The 25,515-nt window shown below is 44.8% G+C and overlaps 2 protein-coding genes across 4 annotated transcripts; both read right to left on the reverse strand.

Moving 5' to 3' along the window:
* Positions 1-43: 43 nt before the first annotated feature.
* ODF2 (outer dense fiber of sperm tails 2) lies at positions 44-17,929 on the reverse strand. 3 transcript variants are annotated; one of them, XM_027650143.1, is made up of 20 exons: positions 17,742-17,929; positions 16,838-16,922; positions 14,698-14,811; positions 13,881-14,048; positions 12,620-12,786; positions 11,462-11,591; positions 10,989-11,120; positions 10,060-10,134; positions 9,325-9,396; positions 8,643-8,759; positions 7,560-7,745; positions 7,173-7,282; positions 6,341-6,476; positions 5,567-5,677; positions 5,293-5,397; positions 4,323-4,481; positions 3,344-3,444; positions 2,646-2,808; positions 2,183-2,308; positions 44-1,434 (listed from the first exon to the last, which is right to left on the reverse strand). In XM_027650143.1, the coding sequence occupies exons 1-20, from the start codon at positions 17,912-17,914 to the stop codon at positions 1,261-1,263; spliced, it is 2,604 nt and encodes an 867-aa protein (XP_027505944.1). In that variant the 5' UTR covers positions 17,915-17,929; the 3' UTR covers positions 44-1,260. The 3 variants fall into 3 exon arrangements, with proteins under 3 accessions (XP_027505944.1, XP_027505942.1, XP_027505943.1); XM_027650141.1 differs by lacking the exons at positions 44-1,434; positions 2,183-2,308; positions 2,646-2,808; positions 3,344-3,444 and having other exon boundaries at positions 4,139-4,481; positions 14,698-14,808; XM_027650142.1 differs by lacking the exons at positions 44-1,434; positions 2,183-2,308; positions 2,646-2,808; positions 3,344-3,444; positions 17,742-17,929 and adding an exon at positions 16,001-16,154 and having other exon boundaries at positions 4,139-4,481; positions 14,698-14,808.
* Positions 17,930-19,911: 1,982 nt separating this feature from the next.
* On the reverse strand, positions 19,912-25,321 carry PTGES2 (prostaglandin E synthase 2). Its single transcript, XM_027650326.1, has 7 exons — positions 25,074-25,321; positions 23,990-24,184; positions 23,269-23,324; positions 22,543-22,695; positions 21,804-22,004; positions 21,368-21,485; positions 19,912-20,661 (listed from the first exon to the last, which is right to left on the reverse strand). The coding sequence occupies exons 1-7, from the start codon at positions 25,281-25,283 to the stop codon at positions 20,533-20,535; spliced, it is 1,062 nt and encodes a 353-aa protein (XP_027506127.1). The 5' UTR covers positions 25,284-25,321; the 3' UTR covers positions 19,912-20,532.
* Between the last annotated feature and the right edge of the window lie 194 nt (positions 25,322-25,515).

The following is a 25,515-nucleotide window of genomic DNA, read 5'->3' on the forward strand; positions in this document are numbered from 1 at the left end:
ACCCCAGATGCGGCGCACAAAGAGCAAACCCCCGCCGTGAAAATCTATTAAACCAGTTAAAAATCTAGTTTATTGTTTTACCATAGCACCTTTGGGATTTTTAAAGTGTTAAACACACAATTACAGATCTCGCAAAAAAATGATTCATTTAGGAAAGTTTTATGACAAAACAGTGCCAATGACCACATCACATCGCACATAAATAGGATATGAAAGAGAGAAACATAAAAACAAGGTTTACTTTTGCCCACATAAGAACCGTTTAGTGGAAACAACAGGGCACTAGAGAGCACATGGATTTTAGAGATTTGACACACCAAAGACCTGATTTTTTAGGAGAAGGGTCAGGTGAATCTGATGAAGTTGAGTATCTGCAGCTGCTCCTTAATTGGCTTAAAACCAAGTCAGGATTTCATGCACATCCTGACTACGAGTGACATTCCCACCAAGACTCTAACTGAAGTGATGCTGAGGTTAAACCACAATCTTTCCTTCAAATTCAGATTGTTTTGGCTCAGTCCTGGGGATTCTGAGATTCTGCAATAATCAGGATCAGAAAATCAGACTGAGAGGAGCAAAGCAACATTAGCATCACACTCAGAAATAAAGGTAAGTATCAGGGAGTATATAAGAATCAAGTTTAAAAAACCAAACCAAAATCATTATTTCTGGTATAAAACTGTTACGAACACTGTGGTTGTGCAGGAGATAATCTCTTGTGCGTGTGGAGCCCAGGCACCTCAGTTATTTTCAGCTTCACACCTCTGGTGGGTGGAACCTCTCCCACCAGCCCATCATCCAATGTATCAATACAGTGTTCAATAGTTTAAAAAAACTGATTAAAAAACCCCACAAACAAAATTCTCCACATCACCCCCACATGATCTTTCCAACAGAGAAATCGAATGAAAAGTGAAGTACAAAAAGAGCTCTTATAAAAATTAACATGCTCAACAAATCTCTGACAGGTTTCAAGAGCTGAAAGCATCAGTTCCTTATAGGATGAAAATGATCTTTTCCATCTTCTGCAAAACCACTTGGTTTTGGGGCTCAGTTGATGGTGTAACACCAACCTCCAATGCCAAACCAGTATTGCTGATACCCCCCGTTTTGGTCAGGTGCCACCATCATTATATTGTCTCATGCTGCTGGGAGGTCTCCTGACACTGATCCTGGAATACCATCCTGATTTCTGTCTCAATATGGCTTTGAAACAACATTCCTTCTGCGCTTGGAAGAGTTGCAAGGGGAGCGTTGCCCTCAGAGAGGAGAGCGAGAGCGACCGGGGAAGCTCAGCACGGCACCTTCCCTAAAAACATTGTCATAGGAAGACTTGAGGAACTGGACATAGTTCTGCATGCTCCGGTTGGTGCTCTCCGACTGCTCCAGCCGATCCTTCAGGTCCTGGAGGCGGCTTTCGTACCGGCGCTGGGCCTACACGGGGGAGCACAAAGCACAGCCTGAGAGACAGCAACATCCACCCTGCTCACGTTAAACTGCTCCCCCAAAATGCTGAGGAGAGCCAGAATTAGCACAGCAGGAGATGGCATTGCCATAGATGGAGCTGTGATATTTATAATTTGTTCTGCTCATTTCCAACTCCATTCAGCAACATGCTGATAAAACCATGAGACAACGTGGCTAATCAGTGGGGCTTTTAAAACTCATTAGCTGTAGTTATGAGGAATTAAACACACTCTTTTCTGAAAAGCAACTTGACCTGATCCATGAGCCAACACAACTCCAAGTAAAACTCAAGCAAGCAAGCAGGGTAAATAGGAATCATGACAGATTCCCAGCCTTTCTTCTAGAGAAAATCCTTTCCTCTAGAAGAGGAATTGCATTCTCTCTCAGGTAACCAAAATGAAGTTGAAATCTGTCCATGATACCTGGTGCAAATCTCATTTGAACATAAGGAAGGTCTGATTCTTCTCTTGCACATGCATAACTTTACATCAGGCTCATTCAGGCTATTGTACTCTCATTTGCCCATCACTCCTGAATCAGTGACACAGCAGGCGTGTCCTGTCACACATCTGTCATGGACACACACACCAGCATGTCACATTCAGGCACAGCTCTGCATGACCTCTGCAGCACATCCAGAGGACTTGGTTTATGGACTCCAGTGGCTGCCAGGACACCACCAGCACACCAGGAGTATCCCCCACAGGTCACTCACATCCTCTTTGCTCCGACGCAATTGGTTCAGCTCTGTTTTAGTCCGACTCAGCTGGGTCTCCAAATCCAAGAGCTTGGACTGGGCTGCCCTCTCTCTAGAGACTGCTCGTTCTCGAGTTTGTTCCACCTACATACAACAATAACTGTTAAAGAGTTGCCTATGGAAGAATGTTTTTTCCTACCCCATTGCCCACAAAAGCCCTATAAAGCTTAACTGGCACATTCTCATACACAAGTAGCAGCTCAGCCTTTGTGCTTTTCTCTTTTCTGTTGCAAACTGAGTTAAGTTTTTCAACCTTTTAAGTGCTGACAAACAGCACCAGCACATTATTTGTATTTCACTGAACACAATGATTCTAATGGCTTTGGTTATAAGCTGAGGAGATACTTCCAGCATTCTCGCTGTTCCCCTTTCACAGCCTGGGTAGCTTTGGGTGAATTCCCAAACAGGAGGAACTACTCACTTGTTTTTTGGCATCATCAATGGCCATCTCCAGCTGCCGTGCCAAGGAGCTGCACTCCCGGGTCTTCTCCTCCAACCGCAGCTGGCACTGGTGGATCGACTCCTCACGCTTTGCTATGACCTGAAGGAATTCTATGTTCTGGGCATTCGTGGTCTCTAGTTTTCTAGTTTAAGACAATAAGGGAAGGAAACCTATTCATTTTAAATGGAGTGTGTTTCAGTCTGCCTTTTTGACTCCTCTGGTAAGAGATTCCATTCCCCACATAAAGGTGAGACCCCCAAGAAACGCTTCTCCGGTCCTCAAACTGAAATTTCTAAGACTGAAGAACCTGCAGAGTACACACATACCTGCATCTTCTCAGACACTGTCACTAAAAGTAATTTATAAACACGGGTCAAAATATTGAAATACTGTAATATGTAGTAACCTCAAAATTGTCAGGCTAGATTGGACAAGGAGCTGCTTTCTCCTCTGTCTAAGCCATCATATCCTGTCTAACAACATTCACAACAGGTGCTGCTGCAAAAACATGTAACTCTCAGTGGACAGCTACAGATTAGAGATCCTTGTGGGATAAGCAAATGCACAGAATCCTGGAGGCATGTGAGGAACCAGAACAAGACTGAAGCTGTTTCAATCCCCTGTAAAAACAATGGAAATGAAAGGTTAAAAAGGCAAGAGACCCTAATATTTCTAACCTTTCTAGCTCCTCCACCTTCAAGGTGAGTTGCTTTTTCTCCTCCTGGGCAGACTGATATCTCTCTCTTGTCATCTCCATTTTGTCCCCCTGGAGCTCAATCTAAAAATTACAGGAATTAATTACTTCACAGAGTAGTCACTACACACACATGACCAACCACCTAAAAGATATGAGCTCTCAGAAGGAAACATGCTCAATTCATTATCTCTGGAGAGCTTCAGAAAAAGAACACTGGACAGAAAAGCACTAAACATCCATTTTGCTGGTGCTTCCAGTTGAAGTCTTGAAAGGTATGGAAAAACTCTTCCAAAAGAAAAGCCAGGCCTGTAAATTCCTGCAAGCACAGCCAAGCACACACACATGAACAGCAGCCATAAACATGCCAGCAACCCACAAAGGCATCAGAGCCCGAAACACCAGGAAGGTTTATAATTCCAAACCAGACTAAAGTGGTCAGACAGAGATCATGGGCTGTGTCTTGAGGCACAGCTGTAGAAATCATCCCTGTCTGAAACTGTCCTCCAACACCTACAGTCTTCGTGGGGACACCGAAAAAGGACAGGAAAAACAACATGAAATCAGAGTGAGAAAACAAGGTTGGGACAGCACCATCAGCAGCAAACCACAGGAGGAAAAGCTGACAAGATGATGGAAGTAACAGAAGCAAGCGCTGGCATTAGCAAGTGCTGTCACTGCAGCTATTCATGTCCCAATGAGATGCTTCACCAGGGCACGAGAAACCTTTCAGATCTCAAGGAATGCTACCAGCAAAGCCATTAACTTCTTGCACAAAGACATGGCACACACCTTTATTTTGCAGTGCACGTTTAATCTTTTCAAAGAGAGACGAGAATAGAGACGAAGTTTGAACCTTGCTGTGATTACAAATTCGTCTTGCTCTCACAGGTGAGGTGTGCACTGGTACGTCTCACAGTTGAGGTGTGCACTGGTACGGGTACTTTCTGCCAGTCCCTTACCAGCTGACGGAGATCTGCAATCATGGCACACAGGTCCGTGTTCTTCTTCTCGTAACTCTGGAGCTGCTCGTGACATTGCGCCAGCTGTGTCTCTGTGTACTTCAGGATCTCGGGCAGCTTCTCCAGTTCAGCAAGCTGGCTCTGGAACTTCTTCCGTGTCTGTAATCAAAGAAGAAAACATAAAGAACTTTATGGGGAGAGGCTGAGGGAGCTGGGGTTGTTTAGCCTGGAGAAGAGGAGGCTCAGAGGTGACCTCATCACCATCTATAACTACCTGAAGGGAAGTTCTAGCCAGGTGGGGGTTGGTCTCTTCTCTCAGGCACTCAGCAATAGGACAAGGGGGCACGGGCTTAAGCTCCGCCAGGGGAAATTTAAGTTGGATATCAGGAGAAAATTCTTTACAGAGAGAGTAATCAGGTATTGGAATGGGTTGCCCAGAGAGGTGGTGGATTCACCATCCCTGGAGATTTTTAAACGCAGATTGGACGTGGCACTGAGTGCCATGATCTAGTAAATGGACTGGATTTGGACCACGGGTTGGACTCGATGATCTCGAAGGTCTTTTCCAACCCAATCAATTCTATGATTCTATGATTCCAATGTTCCTAAGGTCAAGACTAGGAAATTTCTCGAAGCTTTGTTAGTCCACAACCGCGATGACACTGTGGATGTTTGGCCAGTGTTGGAGTTCAAAGCCTAAGGTCTTCTCCTACTCCAAAAGGCTTTCACTGAGGGTGTGGCATTCCCTATGGATGGTGTGAGAATGAGTATTTTAGATACTGGGCTTCAATTTTACTAGAAGTACAAAGTCTTTTTTTGAAGCCAGCTGTGTCACATCAGACCAAAAAAACTAATGGAAAAGGCAAACTCCAAATAAGCCTTTTATTTCCTATTCACAGCTGTTTTTCACTACATTCAGAACACTAGATCCATGAATGTTTATAACATATGACTTTAGAGGAATAGTTACCTGTTCAAGCTCCTGGCTCAGTTCGTCCCTTACTGCCTTTTTCTCTTTTTCAGCCCTCTCCAGTCTTGCTGCCAGTTCATCTGCTTCCTCTCGGGCCTTTAATGCCTAGAAATTCAAAAAAACCCACAGACTTTATCTATCATAGTTATACATATATATCTATTTATACATAGTTACCTGTTATATATATAGCAATGCCTTGGAGTAACTAAAACTGCTCGATTTGGATGGGTAAGGAATTACAGAATAAGCCCTGGTGGAGGGCCATGCCCACCTGTGCTTTGTAGGATTCAATCATCCCCTCGTAGTTCCTGACAGCGTTCTGGAGCTGCTGCACTTCCATCTGCGCTTGGTTCAATTTGTCCTCCATTGGGCCAAGAGCAGCCTGGAAAAAAGCAAACACTTTCCACTGAGTGCTTGGAAATACCTGCCACATGAGCTGTCTAATGTTGCCTAGACTAAGAAAATAGACTTTTGTCCATGCAAATTGCCAAAACTGTCCAGACTTCAGCGGATTGCCAGATTTACATCAGCAGTGCAGAGGGGTTCGGGATGGATGTGCAACCTTTCCATTTCCAGTATCTGTGCTACTTGGAATAGGGACAAATTATTTTGATAAATTCCTAGCTTTTCAAGAAGAAAATTATGTAGGTCATCCACAAGATCACCAGTGGTAAGAGACAAAGAGGAGAAATAAGCCAGCCATTTTTTTTGTTCTGGAGATTACTGTTCTCTTTGTTTGTTCCCCTGGTCATCAGCACAAAGATGCAAGGACAAGATTTAAGATCCCAGCTAGAAGTAACAGTACTTGGACTGCAGACACTCCTAGCCAAAATGTGGAAGAAACACAGATCTCCCACACTGTGCACCTCCTCTGGCTCCTCCCAGCACACCTGCCCTGTCATACTCAGGTTATATGAAACTGGTTTGAAACCAAATAGGACCAATGGGTGCAATTCAACTCTGTCCTCAGCAGCCAAGCAAGCTGTTACAATTTCTCCTTCTTTTCCTCCCAGCATTCGATCTTCAAACCCTCAGAGTCACTGACCTTTAGTCTTTCATTATCCTTTCTTAAAGAATTGGCCTCTCCAGCCTGTTGATGCAGTTTATCCATCAAATTTTGTCTGTCATCCCGCATTTTTTCCTCCAGCTTTGCCAGTTGTTCCATCAAGTCTGCAACACGGCTGCCACACAGAGAGAAAATTAATTCTTAAGTGACAAGAATAAGACTCTTAACCCTTGAAAACTAGCTTCAGAAACATGGCTTTTCCCTACCCTTTCATCTTCCTCCTCCAGTCATGTATGCACATCTCCTATTACACTGTTCTACTACCTCAATCTTTTTATATCTCTTAGAATTTAACTGGAGTTGTCCCCTTGGAGCTCAAAAGAATTGTCTCAAAAATACACAGGATAAAGAGGTGCCTCTCTCATCTCACATCTACCTACTTTTTCCTGCAGCAACAACTGCACTGCAGTGATACTAACACATTTATTTACCTTCACAACAAAAATCGCATCAACTATACCGTTTATCTCTTTTAATATCTTCCATTCAAGTTTCTCAAACAGATCTCAAAAGAAAAATAACCTTAATTCTTTCAAAGCATTACAAAATGGGAAAGGAACAGAGTTTTAAGGGTGAGCAAACCCTTAATGAGTCTGCCTTTGTTGTGGCAAGTCAGCAGCAGAAGTCACATCTCTCACTCCACCTCTCCAAACTCTGCTCTAGCCCTTAGGCACAGCTTGGTTATTTACAAGCCATCCAATTAAATTATTCATTTCAATGCTATTATTCAATTGAATGCAATTAAATTATCCTTGAACTTTGAGCTAATGCCCCCCTCATGCTTCCTTCCCCACACTGATTTTATTCTAACCTGTTCAGTCCAACAACTTCCATTTCGAGGTCACCCTTGTCCTTTACTGCTTTGTTGCAGCGATTCCTCCAGGACTCAAGATTGGACCGGGCCTCAGCAATACAGTTGTCCTGTCAGACATGGGAAATACATGAGGAAAAGAGCACAAAAAACCTCCCTGGATGTGGGATATGCAGACAATACACAGAGATGCCCTTAACTTTGGACATGCAGTGACAGCTGAGCAAACTGGATTTGTTCTAAACTTGGCATAAATGGGCCAAAGGCATGAAGACAGAAATAAATCTCATTAGTTGGAAGCAGAGAATCTCCCCAGGGCTGCTACCAGAAGTCAAGAATTTAGAAGCATGACCTGAAAGGAGGCCTCTCCCCCTGATTTAGAGGTACCTTTTCTGCCAGCTGGGCAGTGAGTTTCTGCACATACTCCTCACTCCGCTCTGCCCTCTCCTTCTGTGCGCGGACAGCTTTCTTCAGGGCCTCCTTTTCACTGTCTCCCTTATTCTTCAGCTCTTTCAGCTGGTCCATGACAAGTTCCAAATCTGCCCTAAGCTGAGCTTCATTGCGCTCCAGATTCTGCGGGGGGAACAAAACACAGCACATGGAATTACGCCTGCATAACACACCTGCAAAGCCAAAGCAGCAACTAATTTCCTTGAAATGGTGGTGAGAGCCAGGCACAAACGCCCAGCCTTCAGCCTGGAGGTATCTGCAATCAGGTTTCACCTACACAGTCCTGTCCTAATGCTGAGAGATGGCAGTATAATGTCTTCCTTTTATGACAAGACTCTTCCCTTCTTTCATAAGCTGCTCCCTAAAATACTGATTTCCTCTCCTGACCAAAATAAACACTGGTCTAACAGTCTTTAGATCTACCTGAGAACACTCTTTTTATTAATTGAAATGTTTGCATATCATAATGTTGCTTTATGCAGCTATTACTTAAAACAGATTAAAGCTCCTCTAAACCATTAACACATTTATGTTCCCTGTAACATCATCCCAACACCAACAGATATGTTAAATACAAAACTCTGAACAAAATAAACCAGAGGAACTTTCTCCTCCTCGTTAATACTATAGAAAACATGCATGAGTGTAATCAAACTGGAACTCATGGCACAGCATTTTTCCCAGAAAGCAAATTAAATAGTTTTCAATTTGCCTTGATGCTTGACTAAACCAAAGTCATCTTTTAAATAACTATGTAGTAATTAACTCAGTAAAGAGAAAATCTAATTAATGCACATAGACCTTAAGGCTAAGATTTTGCCTTATGCTTCAAAGGTGAGAAGATTTCTCTTTTCTTATTTAATTGGAAAATGATGCTGTGTGTTAAGTGTCACAAACATCACCAGCCAATATTTCAGTCAACCAGACTCAAGTGAGATGTTGGTGTTACTTCCCTGGTCAGTCAATTCAGCTCAAGAGGGTAAAGGAAGAGCCAGTCCCCAGGGAGCAGGGCAGACATACCCGGATATGTGCAACCAGACGGTTGTTCTCAGCTTCTTTGCTTCGCAGCTGGGCTTGAAAATGGGCTTTCACATTCTCCAAAGTTTTGGAGAGTTCACCTACTTTCCTTGCCTGCTCCTAGATAAGAAGGAACAAGACACACACCTAACTGAAGGAACGCTTCACAGTATGCAATAGCCTCAGATTTCTTCACTGAATGATCTCCAGCCACCTCCACTTTCCTCAGAGGGACCCTCACAGTTCTAGTCCAACAGATGGGGAACAAACGAGCAGCCATTTATTCTACAACAGATGTGAATGACTGGCCTGAAAGACACGTTCTAGGGTAAAATATTCTTCATATTTGATCTTTTCCATTGCACTCCCCTTTTACTTCCTAACCAGAGGAACAAACTGGAATTTGTCATTGGGAATCAACAGGACCTTAAACAGAATGGCAATTCAGAGCCCAAGCCCAAAGGGAATTCTACATATCCATCCTTGTGACAGGTGTCTTATTAGCAGAATATGGAGCCCACAACTGTGTGGGAGTTGGCATCTGTCTGTCTATTTTTATAAGCAAGCCAGTCATCTGATCTGTTAAAAAGTAAGTCTGCAAACACAACTCCATATTTTGGACTGTCTGTGGTTCTACAGAACTGGAATGTGGCAAACAGAGGGATAAACAGAAAAAGGAAACTACCTTTTCTGCCTGTATCTGAAGGGTGAGGCTGTCCACTTCTTTTTCTTTCTCCTGAAGCTTGATTTGAAGTTGCTGGAAAAACAAACACCATTCAGATGTTCAGTAACAAACCCATTTAGGATGGCAGGTGGAAGGCAAGAGCTGTAACTGCCTCCTTCCCAAGGCCCTCTAATCCATGGCACTTGTCTGGTATCCACAACAACAGCATCCTCATCTCCAGAAAAACAGGCTGCATTCTCCTCAAGCAGGAATCAAAAGGGATACACATATATATGTGTAACAGGGTATAGGATACCCAGTCAAGAAAGGATCTGACAGGACACACTCTCCACAAACTGAAAAGGGCATTACCTACCTCTCACAGCAGGTTTTATAAGTTCTGGCAATAAATAAACAAACTCTTGTCTCAGTTCACAAATAAAGAAATGAATAAAAACTGGCACAGGGTCACTCACTCATTCAGTGACAGAAGCTGACACAAAAAGCTGTCCCCACTCTAAGCTCCATATTTCAAAGGCAATGAAAATCTATCCACTTTGAAATGCAGATTGTTAATCAGAGGAGAAATGTAGTAGCTCTGATTATCACCAAAGCTAAAATAAGTTTTTACTGGTCTAAAAGGCACTACTGTGAGATTTGACAGCCAAACATAAGACAAAGAATGGCTTGTCATTTTAGATCTCTCTGTTTTATAATTAAAAAGGAAAAAAAAAAAAAAGAGTGTGGTGTGCTTACCATGTTCTCTGCATCTGACTCAGCCAGCCTTTTCAGCAGCACTGCTTGCCGATCCAGGATCTTCTGGTTCTCTTTCTACAAAAGAAATACATGAGAAAAATTGTTAACTAAAAAAATTTTATACATTCTTTAAATGGAATTGGGCAAATCAACCATTTCCTCCCAGTTACAGCAGTAATTCTTAGGAGATATCCAGAAGCATCGAATATGCTAAATATTTAATGTATCATTATCCATGTCATAAAGCTTTTCCACTTCTCCATCAAAGGTTAAAAATACAAAGCATGATGGCAATGTAAGATCCTTCTGAACTCTCCCACCACTCAGGGAAAGTCATGTGGAAGAATTCAGACCTTTTATCCAGCCTCACTGGTGGCTGAGATAACTGTTACCATCAGCCTGCTTTTGCTGAAATGGAATATAAATGGCAGAAAGAATAGCAATTTCATTTCTGCATTGCTCTTACAAGCAATACAGAGTTGTTCTGTACAAGCAGCACAGAACTGTTTACAATTTCTCTGTTATTGCTCTCAGAGTCTACCAAAATAAAGTTCTGAATATCCTTAGGCTCCCATTAGCTGAGGCCACATCAAGTCCTCATTCTCCAAGCAATGCAAGTGCAGCAGAAACATTTGAGACCAGCAGGATCAGCAGATACAGCTGGATCCAGAGGAGACAGAGCTGGCAACACAGCAGTACCCGAAACTTTTAATACAAAAACTCAGAGGCTCTAACATCCTCATAGGAGAAAAGTCAGTCTTTGTGAAGTATGATAAAGAAAAAAAAAAAACAACCCCACCCCTATTCAACATTTATAGGTTGACAGGGTCAACAGCAGGGCTGGGAAAAAGAATTAAAAAGCTTTCAAACTCAAAATTCCCTTTCAGCCACGAGACAACAGAGCCTCCTGTGATGAGCCAGGTGCTCACCTCCCGGTTCTGCTGCTCTGCCAGGAGCTCTCGGAGCGTCCGGTTGGTTTCTTCAAAGGTGCTCAACTTCTGGAGCAGAAGCTCTTTTTGTCTCGTCAGAGCACTAATGTCAGTGGTGCTCATGTGTTTCTCCTGGAGGAAAAACGAACAAAACCCCAAATAAACAAAAAAACCAAACAATCAAAGCAGAAACAAAACCTAAACCCCCCAAACAAACAAAACACACAAAACCAAAGGGAAATAAATGTCTACATGGAATAAGTATATTAAGCCAATACCACCATGAGCAGTGCAACAGTCAGCACCATGTGTGCAGAAGGTGCTGCAAGGAAACTTCCAAACCAAACTAGCAAACACCTTAAGGATGTTAAATCCCTCCACTTTTCCTTACATTTTGCTTCATCATTACATTTTTAAGACAACTATATAACGGGATAAAACGTAGTAAAGGCAAGAAAAAGGACGACACCCACAATGTTGAGTCTCCCAATGGTATTTTTCAGGGCATGGATCTGCCTGGCAGCTGCTGCTCCATCCCTTTCTGCATCACTCAGCTTGGACATCAAACACTCCTTCTCCTGCTGCAAACATTCTTTCTGTAGCCTGCAAGGAGAATTCAGCCATCAGGGAAACAAGAAGCTTTGGCAGCTGTACCAGCCACTGTTGATATACAGTTGATTGGGTTATAGCTCATAAAACCCCCCCAAATGAGAGGATAAAAGCTCTAAACACAAACTACCTAAGATTTACCCTCTTTCAGCGTGGAAGTTTTTTTGAAAGAAGGCAGTAAGCAGACACAAGGAGCTTCCTAGGATCATAGCCATGAAACAGGAATTTAGAGGGGACAAATCAGGTTTATTCCAAAGCCTGCACACACTACTAAACCCAAAACACAATGCTGAGCTTTTCCTGGGCACTTGGGCCACATCAGAAATAAGACTCAAAGGGTTGAACATGAAATAGAAAAGCACACCAAGATACAGAGCTCAAAGTTTTTAGCCAGGGCTTGTAATCTCAGAAGTATTCACAGAGCTTTCTGAAAAAGGAATACACAGTATTAACTTCCAAGTGATCTTTCTTAAGGAAAAAATACAACTAACTTTCTTAAAACACTAGTGTCCATCTGGAGTCACAAACTTCCCTAATTCTTTAGATACAAAGCAGGTGCAAAAATGTCACCCTTTCAGACCTTCAGGGTCACCAAGAAAAAAACTCATGGTTCAGCCCTCTCATGGTCTGTCATTCCTGTCTCTGCATGATTTTCATAAAAGTCAAAAATTCTCTTCTAGTTTTCAGCTCCATGTTTATAAATTTATTGTTCTCCTAGTGGTTCAAACAGAATCTCTTAACTTTCAAAATACTAATTGCAGAGCTAGGATGACCCCCCAATAGGCCATACAAGCCAACTGCTCTCAGGTTCCTCTCAGAGTGGTTTTTTCCATACCAAAATTCATGCTAGAGCCCTTCTCTGCAGCTACTGCAATCTGGAGATCCCTTTCTCAAAGGTGACAAAAAATCCGAGTGCATCAGTTCTTCAGCAGCAACTACGACCTCAGATCATGTCAGCAATGAAGGGAGGTGCCCTGTGAGTGCCACAAGTGCAGGAACAGTGAGAACAGGAGCTTTCTTACAGAGTCAGGTCCTTCTCCTCCTTTATGCGCTCGATGTTGCGCCTGAGCCGTGTGTTCTCGTGTTCTGTTTCCACCAGTTCTTGTGTGACCTCGTTCAGTTCTTCCTTCTGCTCCTCCAGGAGACGCTTTGTCATTTGCTCCTGTTCCTCCATTTTCTGCAGCTTGACCTGGAGATATTGAAATAAAACTTAAACCAGGTGCTTTTGAAACGATACACAGAATCCACATCCCAAATAATGAACCTTTTAGATTCAATTAACTTATGGAAAGTATATTACAGAAAAGTATCTTCTCCCAGGCAACAAGTGACAGGACAAAAGGAAATGGTCTCAAGTTGTGCCAGGGGAGGTTCAGGTTGGACATCAGGATGAATTTCTTCACTGAAAGAGTTGTCAGGTATTGGAAGGGGCTGCCCAGGGAGGTGGTGGAGTCACCATCCCTGGAGGTGTTCAAGGAGCAACTGGATGTGGCACTGAGTGCTCTGGTCTGGTTGACAAGGTGTGATCAGTCAAAGGTTGGACTCGATCTTGGAGGTCTTTTCCAACCTTAATGATTCTATGATCTAAAACTGATTTTTGTTTTACCATCATGCAAGAAATTCCATTAAATTCTGCAGCATAAATAAAATGGAAAACGCTTGATGTAAGAATCTACTTGACTCAAATCTTAGGATTTCTTGTTCACTGATTTGAACTTCACATAGTTTTGAGTAAAATAATAACCCAGGATTTGCTACCCTTGGGGTTAACTTGAAGCTAAAAATGCAGTTTGCCCCCACCAGAACACATTTTATGAGACCTGGGAACATCTTCTATCCCTTTTTTAAGTGGTACAAGCACATAAGAGCCTATTTATCTGGAAAACACATCACTGGGTTGCACATTTTGAAATGGAATCAGAAGAAACAATCTTGTTGAATAAGGGGATTTTTTGACAATAAAACATCAACACATCACATTTTTCACTTTCTGGAGTGACCAGTTTGCAGATTTTGGGCTTGGGCAAAAGCAAGATTATTTGGAAATTAAAGCACAGTTATTATTAAATGAATAATGTTTTGAAATGTTTCATAGTGCAGCTTAGGGCATTTCTCACTAGGACAGCTCATCTCTTCTAAACAATTCAGATGGATTTTTGGTTTTACAGCGAGCTACCAACAGCCTGGGGAGCCTTCCATCGAACCAAGACTTGACTCCAGCCTCCTCTTGTCAAAGGATCAGCTACACAGCCAAGTCAGCAGGTCTTTACACTGCCTCCTCACCTCTTTCTTCAGCGTTCCCACCATGTTCATCAGGCTGTCTATCTTCTTTTCATACTTGTTCATTTTGGAGCAACCGGCGTCGTCGTCATCCGTGGAGAGGTCGCTCAGGCGCAGCACCGACTGCATTCTTTCGGAATCTGGTGTGACTTCGAGGCGTTGACTTGATTCCTGGCAGAAAATAAAGGGTATCATTCTTTTAGTGTAACATTATAAATAGCATTTAAGATAGTATTTTAAATAGCGTTCTAAGCCTAACTTTGCCAAAACCAAAGACCGGGTCAACATCACTGCAAGCGAGGGTAGTAAAGAAAAAAACCCACTTGTAAACAGCTCTTCCATTTCCATGTGGGGAAGGTCAGGAATACAGAAAGAGTACAACAGAGAAAGAAGAAAAACTAGTCAAAGCTCAAATCCTCATCTAAGACGTGTCAGGAATACAACAGGCAAAACCATCAACCCATGAGAAAGAAAACATGACACAAAGCTACACAAATGCTCTGTGCTTTTGAGGAGAATGAGACCAGCAGGCTCTCACTGAGCCTCCATATGAGATTTGAAGGGCACTAATAAAACTACAATAAAGAAATAAATGTGTCTGGCTTCTAGAGCCAGAAAATCATGATGTGGCCACAGGCTGGTAACTAATTCCCAGTTTTTCTACATTAAAAAGTGAAAAGGATTTATAGAAGACACTTTAAAAAGCTGGTAGGTGACAGCAGCCTCCTTTCAGATCTGCCCAACTCTCTCACTACACAGCTGCTCTCCTCATCCTCAAATAAACCTGAAAGTTTGTTTTAAAGAGCAAAACCAGCTGTACCTCCCATTTCAAGGTGGTATCACGGGCACGTGCTTTGCCTGGGGGCATCCATGGGGCCTTAGTTTTCACCCGGACGGCTCGCACACCATCCCCTTTCCTTGGTTTCTGCTTTTGCTAAAGAAGGAGAAAATAAAATAAATTACAGACTTTTAAAGAACAATTCACAGTTTTTAGTGCTGCAAAACCAAATGAAAGATCATTCACATAAAAACATCAATAGTATTTCACAGGATGCATCAGGTGAGATGAGGCAGCAGCCACCAGAGGAAGGTGACATCAGCCAGAAGGAAAGATTACTGTGCACTCAGCTGAGAGTATGGCTGGAGGGAGGACATGAGAGATGCCTGGGAGATCCCTTCTTCATCCCAGATTTATCTCACAAAAGAGCAGCTGTATCATTTGACACCATGATTGATCATGGAAAGCCCCTGAAGTGTTTTCCCCACTCCCCAATCAACTACCAGACCAACATTTATTTGTATTGAACTCAAGTGGCTCTGATTGAAGCAAAAATAAAGTGTTTTTGCACAATTCTAACCTTGGAGAAAAATCAGGCATTCTAAACATTTCCTACCGGTAATTATTTAACAGGAGTCATAGATTTCACTGTCTTTTCATCCCATTATGAAATTTGCCACTAGCAACAAACACAAAATAAACAGAGGACTTAGAGCAGGATGTCTGCAGATAAGGAAAAACGAGCTAGCAACTTCCAGCACCTTTTTAGAACAACTTTCCATAAATACTCAGCTACAAAGGAGGATATGGGATAGCTGGAACCTCAACTTCAGTACTGCCTTCTGCCTCCTGTGGACAAGGATGGGAAAAGATTCTCTTTGCTGCAGAACTCAGTGGACAGAGAAGGTGCTTAATGCTAGAAGATGGTTTGAATCCAGACTCTTTTTCTAAGCACATTTATTTGAATACAATCAAGATGCTATTTGAAATGCCTAAGTATTACCTCTCCCCAAACCTTTCCTACAAAAATAGGAACACAGCCAAAGAAATAACACTGTCAGGACACAAATCCAGGAAATAAAAGGAAAAACAAACATCCTCCAAACTATATCACACTGGAAACAACACTTCTCACAAGAACATGGAAAGTAACAATACATTCATATCATACTGAAATCATCTCAAACACAGAAAATGTGTCACTGCAAATTCACCACTGGATATGAATTCAAGTCTTACAATTCTAGCACAACAGCAAAACAGACCTGGAAGATTTTGTGATGCTTCTAAGGCCATTCACCTTCCTCTTTGCAGCCCTTACAAACAACCAGGTACACACTCCTACCTGGCATTGTGCAGGTGTGGTTTTCTGCCCCTTTTTAATATGGACATGGACAGGGGTGTTTTCATCCACATGGACGTGCAAAGGGGGAGATGAGGAACGGTTCTTCATGGCTCTTCTCCCACAAACGGGAAAGGGAAATACAATGAAGGGAAACCTGTGAATAAGGAAACTGGAAATAACAACATTTCCCTCTGTGCCAGAGAGGAACAACGGCCAACCTTGGTTAACATTTGAGCTTTCTTTCAGTAGCATCTGCCATTTTGAACTGCACACTACTTTTTCTGCAAAGCTAGGAATAACATAAACAATTCCTCTGCTTCAAGTATTTTCTGCTTTTAACCTGGTTATTGAAGAGCAAACACAGCTGGATTGACAGCAGGTGTCCGTAAGAGTCATTGGAGATCAAGTTCTTAAAGCAAGCAAGCAAATCAAGGGTTCCCACGACCAACAAAACCTGATTACAAAGAGAAATTCGAAGGGGGGAGGACAATAAATTTAACGATTAAGAAAAATCAACAGGAAACCATCAGACCACTCCATCCTGGAACTCTGAACCTGTAAACTCCTTCATACATGCTTAAGTGTCTTTTTGAAGCAAAAAAACCCTTAAAAGCCTTTGGGTCACAGCATTTCTTTAATCTCCAGAAAAACACCTTAACCAATACCTGACACAACACAGAAAAGCCTAGAGACATAAGGTTCAAGTCATCATCTCAGAGCTCAATGCCTCAGTTGATGTAATGGCATAATGCAATTGCAAATCTTACACAAATCCACCAGCAGCACTAATCTGATTCTGGCAAAAAGGATTTTGTCAGCCCAGGTAAAGTTACTTACAGTCACTCTCAAGCTTTTGAGTTTTTTGGACACTGTGTTTGGTCCAGAGGTTGTAGTCGATTCCTCATTGAGGGATGAAACACACCTGATACAGAAATAATAAAATGAGTAAGAGGAAAAGATACCGATTTCTGAACATCTTTTTGATTTAAGGCAACACACAGGCATAAACACATCAAATGTATGAACCCAAACAGCAAAAGTTGGTGTGTTGTGGCTTCCTCTGACAAACACGGGATGAGGGAAGGACCGAGGCTGTAACTCCTCATCCACTGATGATGAAAACTGGTTTAAACAATACAAATGTTTTGTATCATTACATGATGGCATTACTCAGCTACAAACCCCCAAATTCTAATTGCAATTTTTAAGGGACACAGCAGTACTTCCCTTAACTCAGAACAGGAAGCGACAGCTTTCTGAAGGAACAGGATTCCCCAGCTTCCAGCTATGAACAACTCCAAACACCGCCGGGTGTTCGAATCATCTCTTTTTTTTTGTCCAGGGAAGGGCTGAACCCTCCGCAGGCCCAGCACTGACAGAGCTTTTGAATCACCGCGAGCGAAACCCAGACGCTGTCACCGCTGGCAACGAGGCTCACTCCGGAGTTTAATTCCTCCTGCCGGCCCCGGAGGGTTTCCCAGGGACCCGCGGCTCCCCCCGGCTGGCAGGGGCGCGGTGTGGGGAGCGCTCTGAGGGCAGGGCAGGCCGCAGGGGCCGCTCCCAACGCCCGCCCGCCCCGCCCGCCGTTACACGGAGCCCGAAGGCTCCCGCAGCCCCTGCCGGGCGGGAGGCACCCCCGCAAGGCAGGCGGGAAGGGATGATTCCCGGGGCTCCGTGAGGGAACACCCACAGGGAGAGGGGACACCCACGGGGAGAGGGGAAGCCCGGCCCCGGCGCTCACCAGGTGGCCCCGCGCGGGTTCCGCGGCCACCTCAGCTCGCCCTCGGCGGCGGGGGAGCGGCGGCCGGCGCGGCCATGGAGCGAGGTCTGGGGCGGGTGCCCGCACCAGGGGCAGGAGGCGCGGCCGCACGGCCCGGGCCGCCGCCGCCGCCGCGCCGCCCGCGGCTCCACCATTGGGCGATTCGAACGGGCCTGAGCGGCGGTAACCGCCCCCCCCGGTAACCGCCCGCCGCTCCGGGGGCGCCGCACGAGCGGCCGAGCGGCCGCGGCAGCCCCGGGAACACCCCCCCCGGGCCCGCCACGGGGATCTGCGGAACGGCTGCTCATCACTGCGGGCATTGGATGTCTGAAAACAGGATGAAACGCTGGGTTATTTAAGGGGATTTTCTTCGTGTTGCCTTCGAGATGAGTTTTACTGAGGTAAAGGTACAGTTCTGGGGTGTGTGTGTGTGTGTCCCAACGTGGAATTCTTGGAGCAAGTCCGGAGGGGACCACGAAGTTAAAGAACAGCACTGGAGCTGGGGCTGCTCAGCCTGGAGAAGAGAAGGTTGTGTGGAGACCTCACAGCAACTTTCCAGTATCTGAAGGGGCTACAGGGAAGTCAGAGAGGGACTTTTTATCAGGAACTGGAGTGATAAACAGGGAGTAATGGGCACAAGTGGAAAGAGGGAGAATTTATGTTAGATATTAGGGAGAAATTCTTTACTTGGAAGGTGGTGAGACACAGGAACAGATTGCTGAGGGAGGCTGTGGATACCACAACCCTGACAGTCTTCAAAGCCAGGTTGGTAAGGCCTTGAGTAACCTGGGCTAGTAGGAGATGTCCCTGCCCATGGCAGGGGGGGGGTATTGGGTCCATTCCAACCACTTAGCATTCTATGATTCTATGAAAGGTGATACAAGATCCTGAAACAACCTTTATTTCATGTAATATTATCAGTATATTAGCATGATGGATATTCATCTCAAGAGGACTGATGTAGCACAGCCCAGCAAGGAGAAGCAGCATCAACTGAGCCCTTGGTGCTTCAGATCCACATCCAACATAAAACTCTCTTCTTCCCTCTTAGGTTTAGAGACAGACACGAAAATTATCATAAAGGGTTTCTTCAGCCTCCTGTCTGTGCACATTCAGCATAATGTTTTAAAACAACATTGTCTGTTGATATTGTGGAACACAAGTTTCAGTACAGAATAGTTTAAAGAAACAGTCACAGAGCAGCCACTCAGCTGTTTTTACTGTAAACATTTTCCTTCTTCCCTCTATGTCAGATCAAACTGAATTTGGAACCAGTCTTACACTCAGCAAAAACCCCCAAAACTCTATCACCACCATTGTTATACCCAATAAAGGTGCCTCCCTCAACCCCACACTGTGCAGGCAGCTGTATTAAAGACCACTTTCAGCTGCACCTGAAATATCACACCAAATCAGATTCCCTGAAACCTGCCTGTTCTTCTGGAGAAATAGAACTTGATCAAGGGGATAATTAAGGATACTGAAGTCATGGGCTGTGCGATGTGCAACTCACATTCAAAGATGCATTGCCTCTTACTATGACAAATATCAGGTTCTGCAGCTGGAAAAGAACTTTAACAAAGGTGTGGAGGGCCAGGACAAGGGGGAATGGCTTTGCACTGACAGAGGGCAGGGTTAGATGGGATATTGGGAAGACATTCTTCCCTGTGAGGGTGGTGAGGCCCTGGCACAGGTTGCCCAGAGAAGCTGTGGCTGCCTCATCCCTGGAAGTGTCCAAGGCCAGGTTGGATGGGGCTTGGAGCAATCTGAGATAGTGGAAGGTGTCCCTGCCCATGGCAGGGGATTGGAACAAGATGGTGTTTAAGGTCCCTTTCAGCCCAAACCGTTCTATGACTCTCCCAGCACAGCTCAGCAGACTTCATATTGCACAGGGACAGTTCCTAATTCGATTGCTACAACAGCAAATCCTTTATTACTCTTGCATGGCAGAAACATCTGGAGATCCCTTGACCATGCAGATGGCTCTTAATCCTTCTTTTCCTAAAACAAGAACAAACTGATTTTCAGTGGTACTCCAAAGAGCTCTCACGCAAGACAACTCTTTCCAATAACTTCTCTGCATTAGTGATTTCAGTGTAGGGTGTGCTCTTCAGGTGTAAGGGTAAGGTAAGAACTCGGATCTCACAAAGGGTACAGAATAAAGCCAACCTTTATCCTTGCAGACCATACAGAGTCAAGTCCTGAGAGAACCGTTTACATGGAAGAGTGAAAGCACACTCGTGCCGAGTGCAGCATCGCTGCTGTCACAGGAAGGGGCCCTTCCCCAGTGCCCTGGATTCCTCCAGTTCCCTCAGCACTGGGCTTACATGATTATATTGCAGGAAAAACTGTCACCTCAAAACTAGAATCCAGTATGTCAGTCAGGAAAACACTTCAGATGACACGTATGAGTAGTGGAAGACAAGCTGCTCAGACCTACCACATCTGACATGTAACACCAGCCAAGAGCATCTTGCTTTTACAGTAAACTGCTCCAAGGATGGCTTGTGCCTAAAAGAAGCCTATTTGCTGCATTCTTCAATTTAGACCTTCTCCTTTCCAGCAGCATCCAAGATCTCTTCCTTTCATCTGTCCCCATCCTTCTACATAGACCCAGCTGGACCCTTCTTTCACTGCAACTTGATTTTCTGAACGGGGTGGTCTCTGTGTCAGTCTTTAGGTGTGACCCAGTCCTTTCAACTCTAAAAATAAAAGCCTTTTCTTCTGAAGTATTCACCATGCAAGTAGTTCAGGGAGGCAGCTGCAGCTGGCATCACACTGCAACTCCAGTTTTTTCAATGACTTCTTCCATGCGCTGGTACCAAGGCTGAATCTTGGTGTGAGCCATCATGTCATCAAAGGCTTCCAGCCCTTCCATGACCCGGAGGACCCCGTACACAGCCTGTGACAGAGCAGAAATATGAGAACAACACTGAAAGAGCAGTGGAGAATGGCTCAGAGCACAAGTGTCTCAATAGCCAAGCTAGTAAGGCTCTTGCCCTGTCCTGCCATCTACTCCATCACTCTGATTAGCAAGGAAGAGTGAATGGCAGAAAGGTAGTTAAGAATATGCATGTTTTCCATGAGGAAACAGTAAGGAAAGATCAGGATCTGTGTGCAGTTATGGGGCAAAAGTTAATCCCATCTTTGCATCAAGCCCTGGCATGAAATGCTTCACTTGTATTCCAGAGAGAACTGCTGGTGCACAGAATGAATTCTGCTCCACTCTGCACTGGTGCCTGCAGAGGAAACTCCAGCAGCACTGAGAGCAATAACACCTGTGAGGTTTATTCACCAGCATCCACGAGCCAGAGCAGTGTCCTGGCTCTGACCTGCTTTTATTGTGTTTCCACCTGATCAGTAACATCCACCTGCAGATAGGAACTGCAGGGTCTGTATTTGGAAATATTTCTCTGGAGGAAAACAACAAATCCAGTCCTATGTAAAGCAATAGGCAAAAACTCCATGTGGGAACCTTATTACCGCACAAAGGACATGAACAATGTACGTCATGTAGCTCAACTTCTCTGCCTGTATTTGTATGAACCATTTCACACAGATGGCAGCAGGATGATCTGTGACAATAACTGCAGGGATGAGCCCCTTACCAGGTCAGCGAGGTTCGGCTGGTTCCCACCCATGAACAGCCGGTGTTTGCCAACAGCTTTTACCCACTCGTTTACTGCTTCATACAAATCTTCTCGGACATCATCTCGAAGGTTGTGTCTGGACAAGGAGAAGAACCAGTCTGAAGACATGTATTGGTTTCTTGCTTAACACTTTATAATCTCTCACCTTCCAGGCTGGTCTTTGCTTGGGAATTAAGGAGGTACTTCAGAGTAAAGGGGGCAGTTAGTAACTAAATAGCAGATGAGTAGAGGGGTTCAGTACCTCCAGCTAAAGAAGTACAGCTGTTACTCACATGGGATTAAATGGTTCAGCTTAAAACTCTGAGGTTCTGCCCTTTTGACACCTGGGGTTCACAGCTAAGGAGGTTAAGGAGCTATTCCTCCTCTTGTGTAACTGGTGCTCAGTGATACCAACCTTTTCTTCAGCCTCTTGCTCACGAAGAACATGGCAACAGCCCCCACATACTTGGCAAAGAGACCTTCCAAGGTGCCAAACTTCCCCTCCCGGACAATGTAATCAAAAGATGCCAAGGCTTCTTTGGGGGTTCTGTAAACGTTGGGGGAGATGAGGTGGACAAGCCAATCATCTGCCCATTTTCTCCACTTCATCTCTTCCCTGCAAGCAGCCAAAAGAAAGAAATATTTCAGAGAGTGAGGTACGGATTGCAGGGCTGCAGGAGGCAGGATCACAGTGGCATTAGCCACAGATCCTGCCAAGGACAAATGTGTCAGTAACTCCTGGCCAGCCTGGTGCTCTGGTGACCTCTCTGAAATGCACTCAGCATCGTTACCTTTGGCAAGGCTCCTTCAATCTCAAACTAAATTTAAGACTAAGGTAGAGCACTAGATTCTCCTCCCAATACAAGAAGTAGAAAGGGAAACTATCCTTCCATAGCGTTCCCTTGTGGCAAGAAGAAAACTGTAAGCAGCTGAAGGCCAGTGTGACCACAGTGGCAGTGAATAGGCCATCTAACAGCACTGTTTCAAATTATCTAACAAAAACACAAAACCACTCCAGCTACTGAGGCTTTAATGGGGGTGTGACACATCTTGTCAGCCCCAGTGGGATTGATTTTACATCTACACCATCCCTGAGTACAAATGGAGGGGGCTGTGACCCTACTTGGAGAGCCCAGAGGCTTAAGAGCACTTACACTCTCACTTCTTTGACAGGATAAACTCGCTTTGTCTCCTTCTCATCCAGCATGAGCCAGTATTTATTCTCATACTCCATCACCTCCTTGCCTTTCTCAGTCACGGTTTTAACAGGAGGATAAAAGGACACGATCTCTTCCAAGCTATTCCTTCTGTGGATAGAAACACAGTTAGCACTGATCTGGCTGCTACAAAAAAAAAGGAGTGAGAGCAAAGGACAGATTGAAAGTTACACAATATAAAATAAATTATTCTAAAAATAAGTGCACAAGGTTCCAGATTCTACTTGAAAAAAAGTTTTGAAAAGAGACTGGAACAGCTGCTTGCAAATAACTATTATTAGTGAATAAACCTTTGTTGTCAGAACAGAAGTTTTTGCAGGCATAGAGCTTCCTACAATTCTCAAGTGGACCTAAAGGACAGGCCACAGACACAGCAATTCCATTTCATTTTAGATATAATAACTGGCTAATTGTAAGCTCAGTTCCAGAACTAACACTAGTGTCCATATTTAAGTAGGTTTAAGTATTTCTGAAAGGCTTTGCTTTACAGTACACACAACACAACATATACAGGCACCATCCACTTTCTCACAGCCAGGCTCAGGTCAGCTGGGCCAAACACCCAGAGCTTCAGAGCCCAAGGTCAGTGCTTTAGTTTTCTAAATCTCTGGTTCACCAAGGCCCTTCAGGCTGAACTCATCTCTCATCACCCTGTTTTCCTACCTGGAAATAAGATAGGTCTTTATTGCACTGATGATAACCGAGGAGTCATTCAATTGCTGAAAAACAAAATGAAAACAACCTTTTAAAAGAAGCTGGTGAAGTGGAAAAGGAAATTGTTCACAACCTTTTCCCTTGTATGCTGAGGCTCCTAGTTAGTACTGCAGGCCCTTTTCCCCCAATGCATTTCCACAGGAGTCCCTGCACATCTCAAGACATCTCTTCTGTGATTGTTTCAGAAAATCACTTCAAATCTGGCTTTAATTCTGATCACAGAGGGCCTCAGGGCTGGGCACACATGTAGTACTAGTGGGGTTTGGATTTAGGCTCTTGGCAGGAAGGAAAAACAGCAACACTAACACTAAAAAAAAAATGCCAAACTGATTCTTCAGTATTCTTGAGATCTTGTTCTTTTCCCACAAGATATGAGCAGTTCCTGTTACCTCTGGTACAAAGATATGTCCTGCAGAAGGGTTGGAAGGGTTGACAGAAGCCAGATAATCACTGCATTAGAGTCAGCACACAAACTAAAGGCCTTGTAAGACAGACCAACAAAATAATAAGGCCAAGTAATAGGAAAACAGGAAGCAAGAAATAAATCTTTGGCTCTTGAGAGGATAAAAGATGATCTAAAGATTACATTGCATGTGATAAACCACAGAGACATAACAGCCTTCAAACTACTGCTTGGGGGAAAATCGAGCTTTCAAGACGGGAGACTTACCAGAGGGCTCCCAGCGTTGGCTAGCAGGATGGGCACCTTTCTGTAGGAAGAGAATTTGATCTCTTTCCTCATTATTGGGTTCACTTCCACAATTTCATAGGGCAGTCCATGATAATCAAGAAAAGCTCGGACCTTGCTGCAGAAGGGACACGTTTTATACTGGTAGAGAGTGAGCTGCAGGCTCCCTGAAGGCAGCTGGGGAAGAAAGGGACAAGACAGTTCCATTTTCCACCAAAAATATATTACCTTCCTTCCACCTTATTTTTGTCATGAAGTCACAGCCACTAACATTCAGTTTCAATATATGATCATCAGAATATCTTGGCTATCAGATGCTTTCTTTAAATGGCATCGCAAATAATCACTGCCCATTAGGACCAAATAACTATTTCTCTAGATATCCATTTAACCTGCTGTAAACTCCTACTCACAGCCAGAAAAAACAGAAGTTAAATCCAGACAGTTTATCTCTCTAAAGTTTCTAATCTGTAGAAAAGAATTCTATAGAAAAAAAAACTCAACCATTTATAACAAGATTTAAATACAAAGAAAGCCTTTACAAGCCAATCCTTCTCCTACAACACCCTCTGTTGAGGCCTTAGGGTGGGGAGGGCAGAGTTTGCTGTTGATTTTAAGCACGTGCCTGCCCAAGCTCAGGCTCCCAGGATTAACCAACAACTGGGACAAGGCAGGGAGAGCCCAGGACAGCGGGACATCACCTGAGGGATGTTTCCCAGCGCTGCTACAGCTCAGCAACCTGCCAGGCCGTGCCAGTCATTCCTCACACATTATAAAACAACTGCGGCCACCCCGCTTTGCTTCTCCTCTACAATTTATCAGGTTACACAACCCTTCGCGCTGCGAAAAAGCAACAAGAGACAAAGCTGCTGCACATCCCCAGGAGGCCCTCACTGGCAGCCTCTCCTACAGCTCAAGGAATGCGCTGCCAGGGCCTCCCTTACACAATTTTAAGCTCTTTCCTCACTCAAACCAGGATGAACCGCTACGGCCCTCTCTGAACCACTGTCCCCAGAGGACCTCGCAGGGCCCGGGGTGGGTTAAGCGGAGCCGGCTCCGGCGTTACCTCAGCGGCCGAGTGCTCCCGCAGGCGCTGCCGCGCCGCGAGGCAGAGCCCGGCGCCGCCGCCCAGCGCGAAGGCAGCGCCCAGCACCAGCCGCCCGCCGCCGCCTCCCCGTCCCGCCGCGGCGCCGAAGGCTCGTCCGGGGGCCCGCAGCCGCCAGGCCGGCGGCAGCAGCAGCGCTCCGGCCCGCCAGGCACGGCCGGCACCCGCCATGTTCCGCTGAGGGCGGGCGCAGAGCGGTCGCCCCGCCCCGGCCATGGCGGCGCCGCGCTCGGTGTGAAGGTCCCCGGCACGGCCACGGCCATGGGCGCGGTGGGACCGCGGCCCGCTGAGGGGACACCGCACACAGAGACACTCCACACAGGGACACCCCACACAAAGACACCCCTCATGGGACATTGCACACGGGATACCCCACACAGGAACACCCCACACGGAGACACCC

The sequence above is a fragment of the Corapipo altera genome, unplaced genomic scaffold (genome assembly GCF_003945725.1).
Source record: "Corapipo altera isolate COAL_440 unplaced genomic scaffold, ASM394572v1 268, whole genome shotgun sequence".
Lineage (NCBI taxonomy): Eukaryota > Metazoa > Chordata > Aves > Passeriformes > Pipridae > Corapipo > Corapipo altera.

Excerpts from the sequence above, each read along its gene's own strand:
- PTGES2 (XM_027650326.1), bottom strand. The coding sequence starts at position 25,283 with ATGGCGGGTGCCGGCCGTGCCTGGCGGGCCGGAGCGCTGCTGCTGCCG. Across the intron at positions 22,696-23,268 it reads AAGACCTATCTTATTTCCAG|AAGGAATAGCTTGGAAGAGA; the intron begins GTAGGAAAACAG and ends TTCTATCCACAG. Across the intron at positions 22,005-22,542 it reads CCTGTCAAAGAAGTGAGAGT|GGAAGAGATGAAGTGGAGAA; the intron begins GTAAGTGCTCTT and ends GGCTGCTTGCAG.
- ODF2 (XM_027650143.1), bottom strand. The coding sequence starts at position 17,914 with ATGGTGGAGCCGCGGGCGGCGCGGCGGCGGCGGCGGCCCGGGCCGTGC. Across the intron at positions 9,397-10,059 it reads AGTCAGATGCAGAGAACATG|CAACTTCAAATCAAGCTTCA; the intron begins GTAAGCACACCA and ends TTGTTTTTCCAG. Across the intron at positions 6,477-7,172 it reads GAAGTTGTTGGACTGAACAG|CCGTGTTGCAGACTTGATGG; the intron begins GTTAGAATAAAA and ends TCTGTGTGGCAG.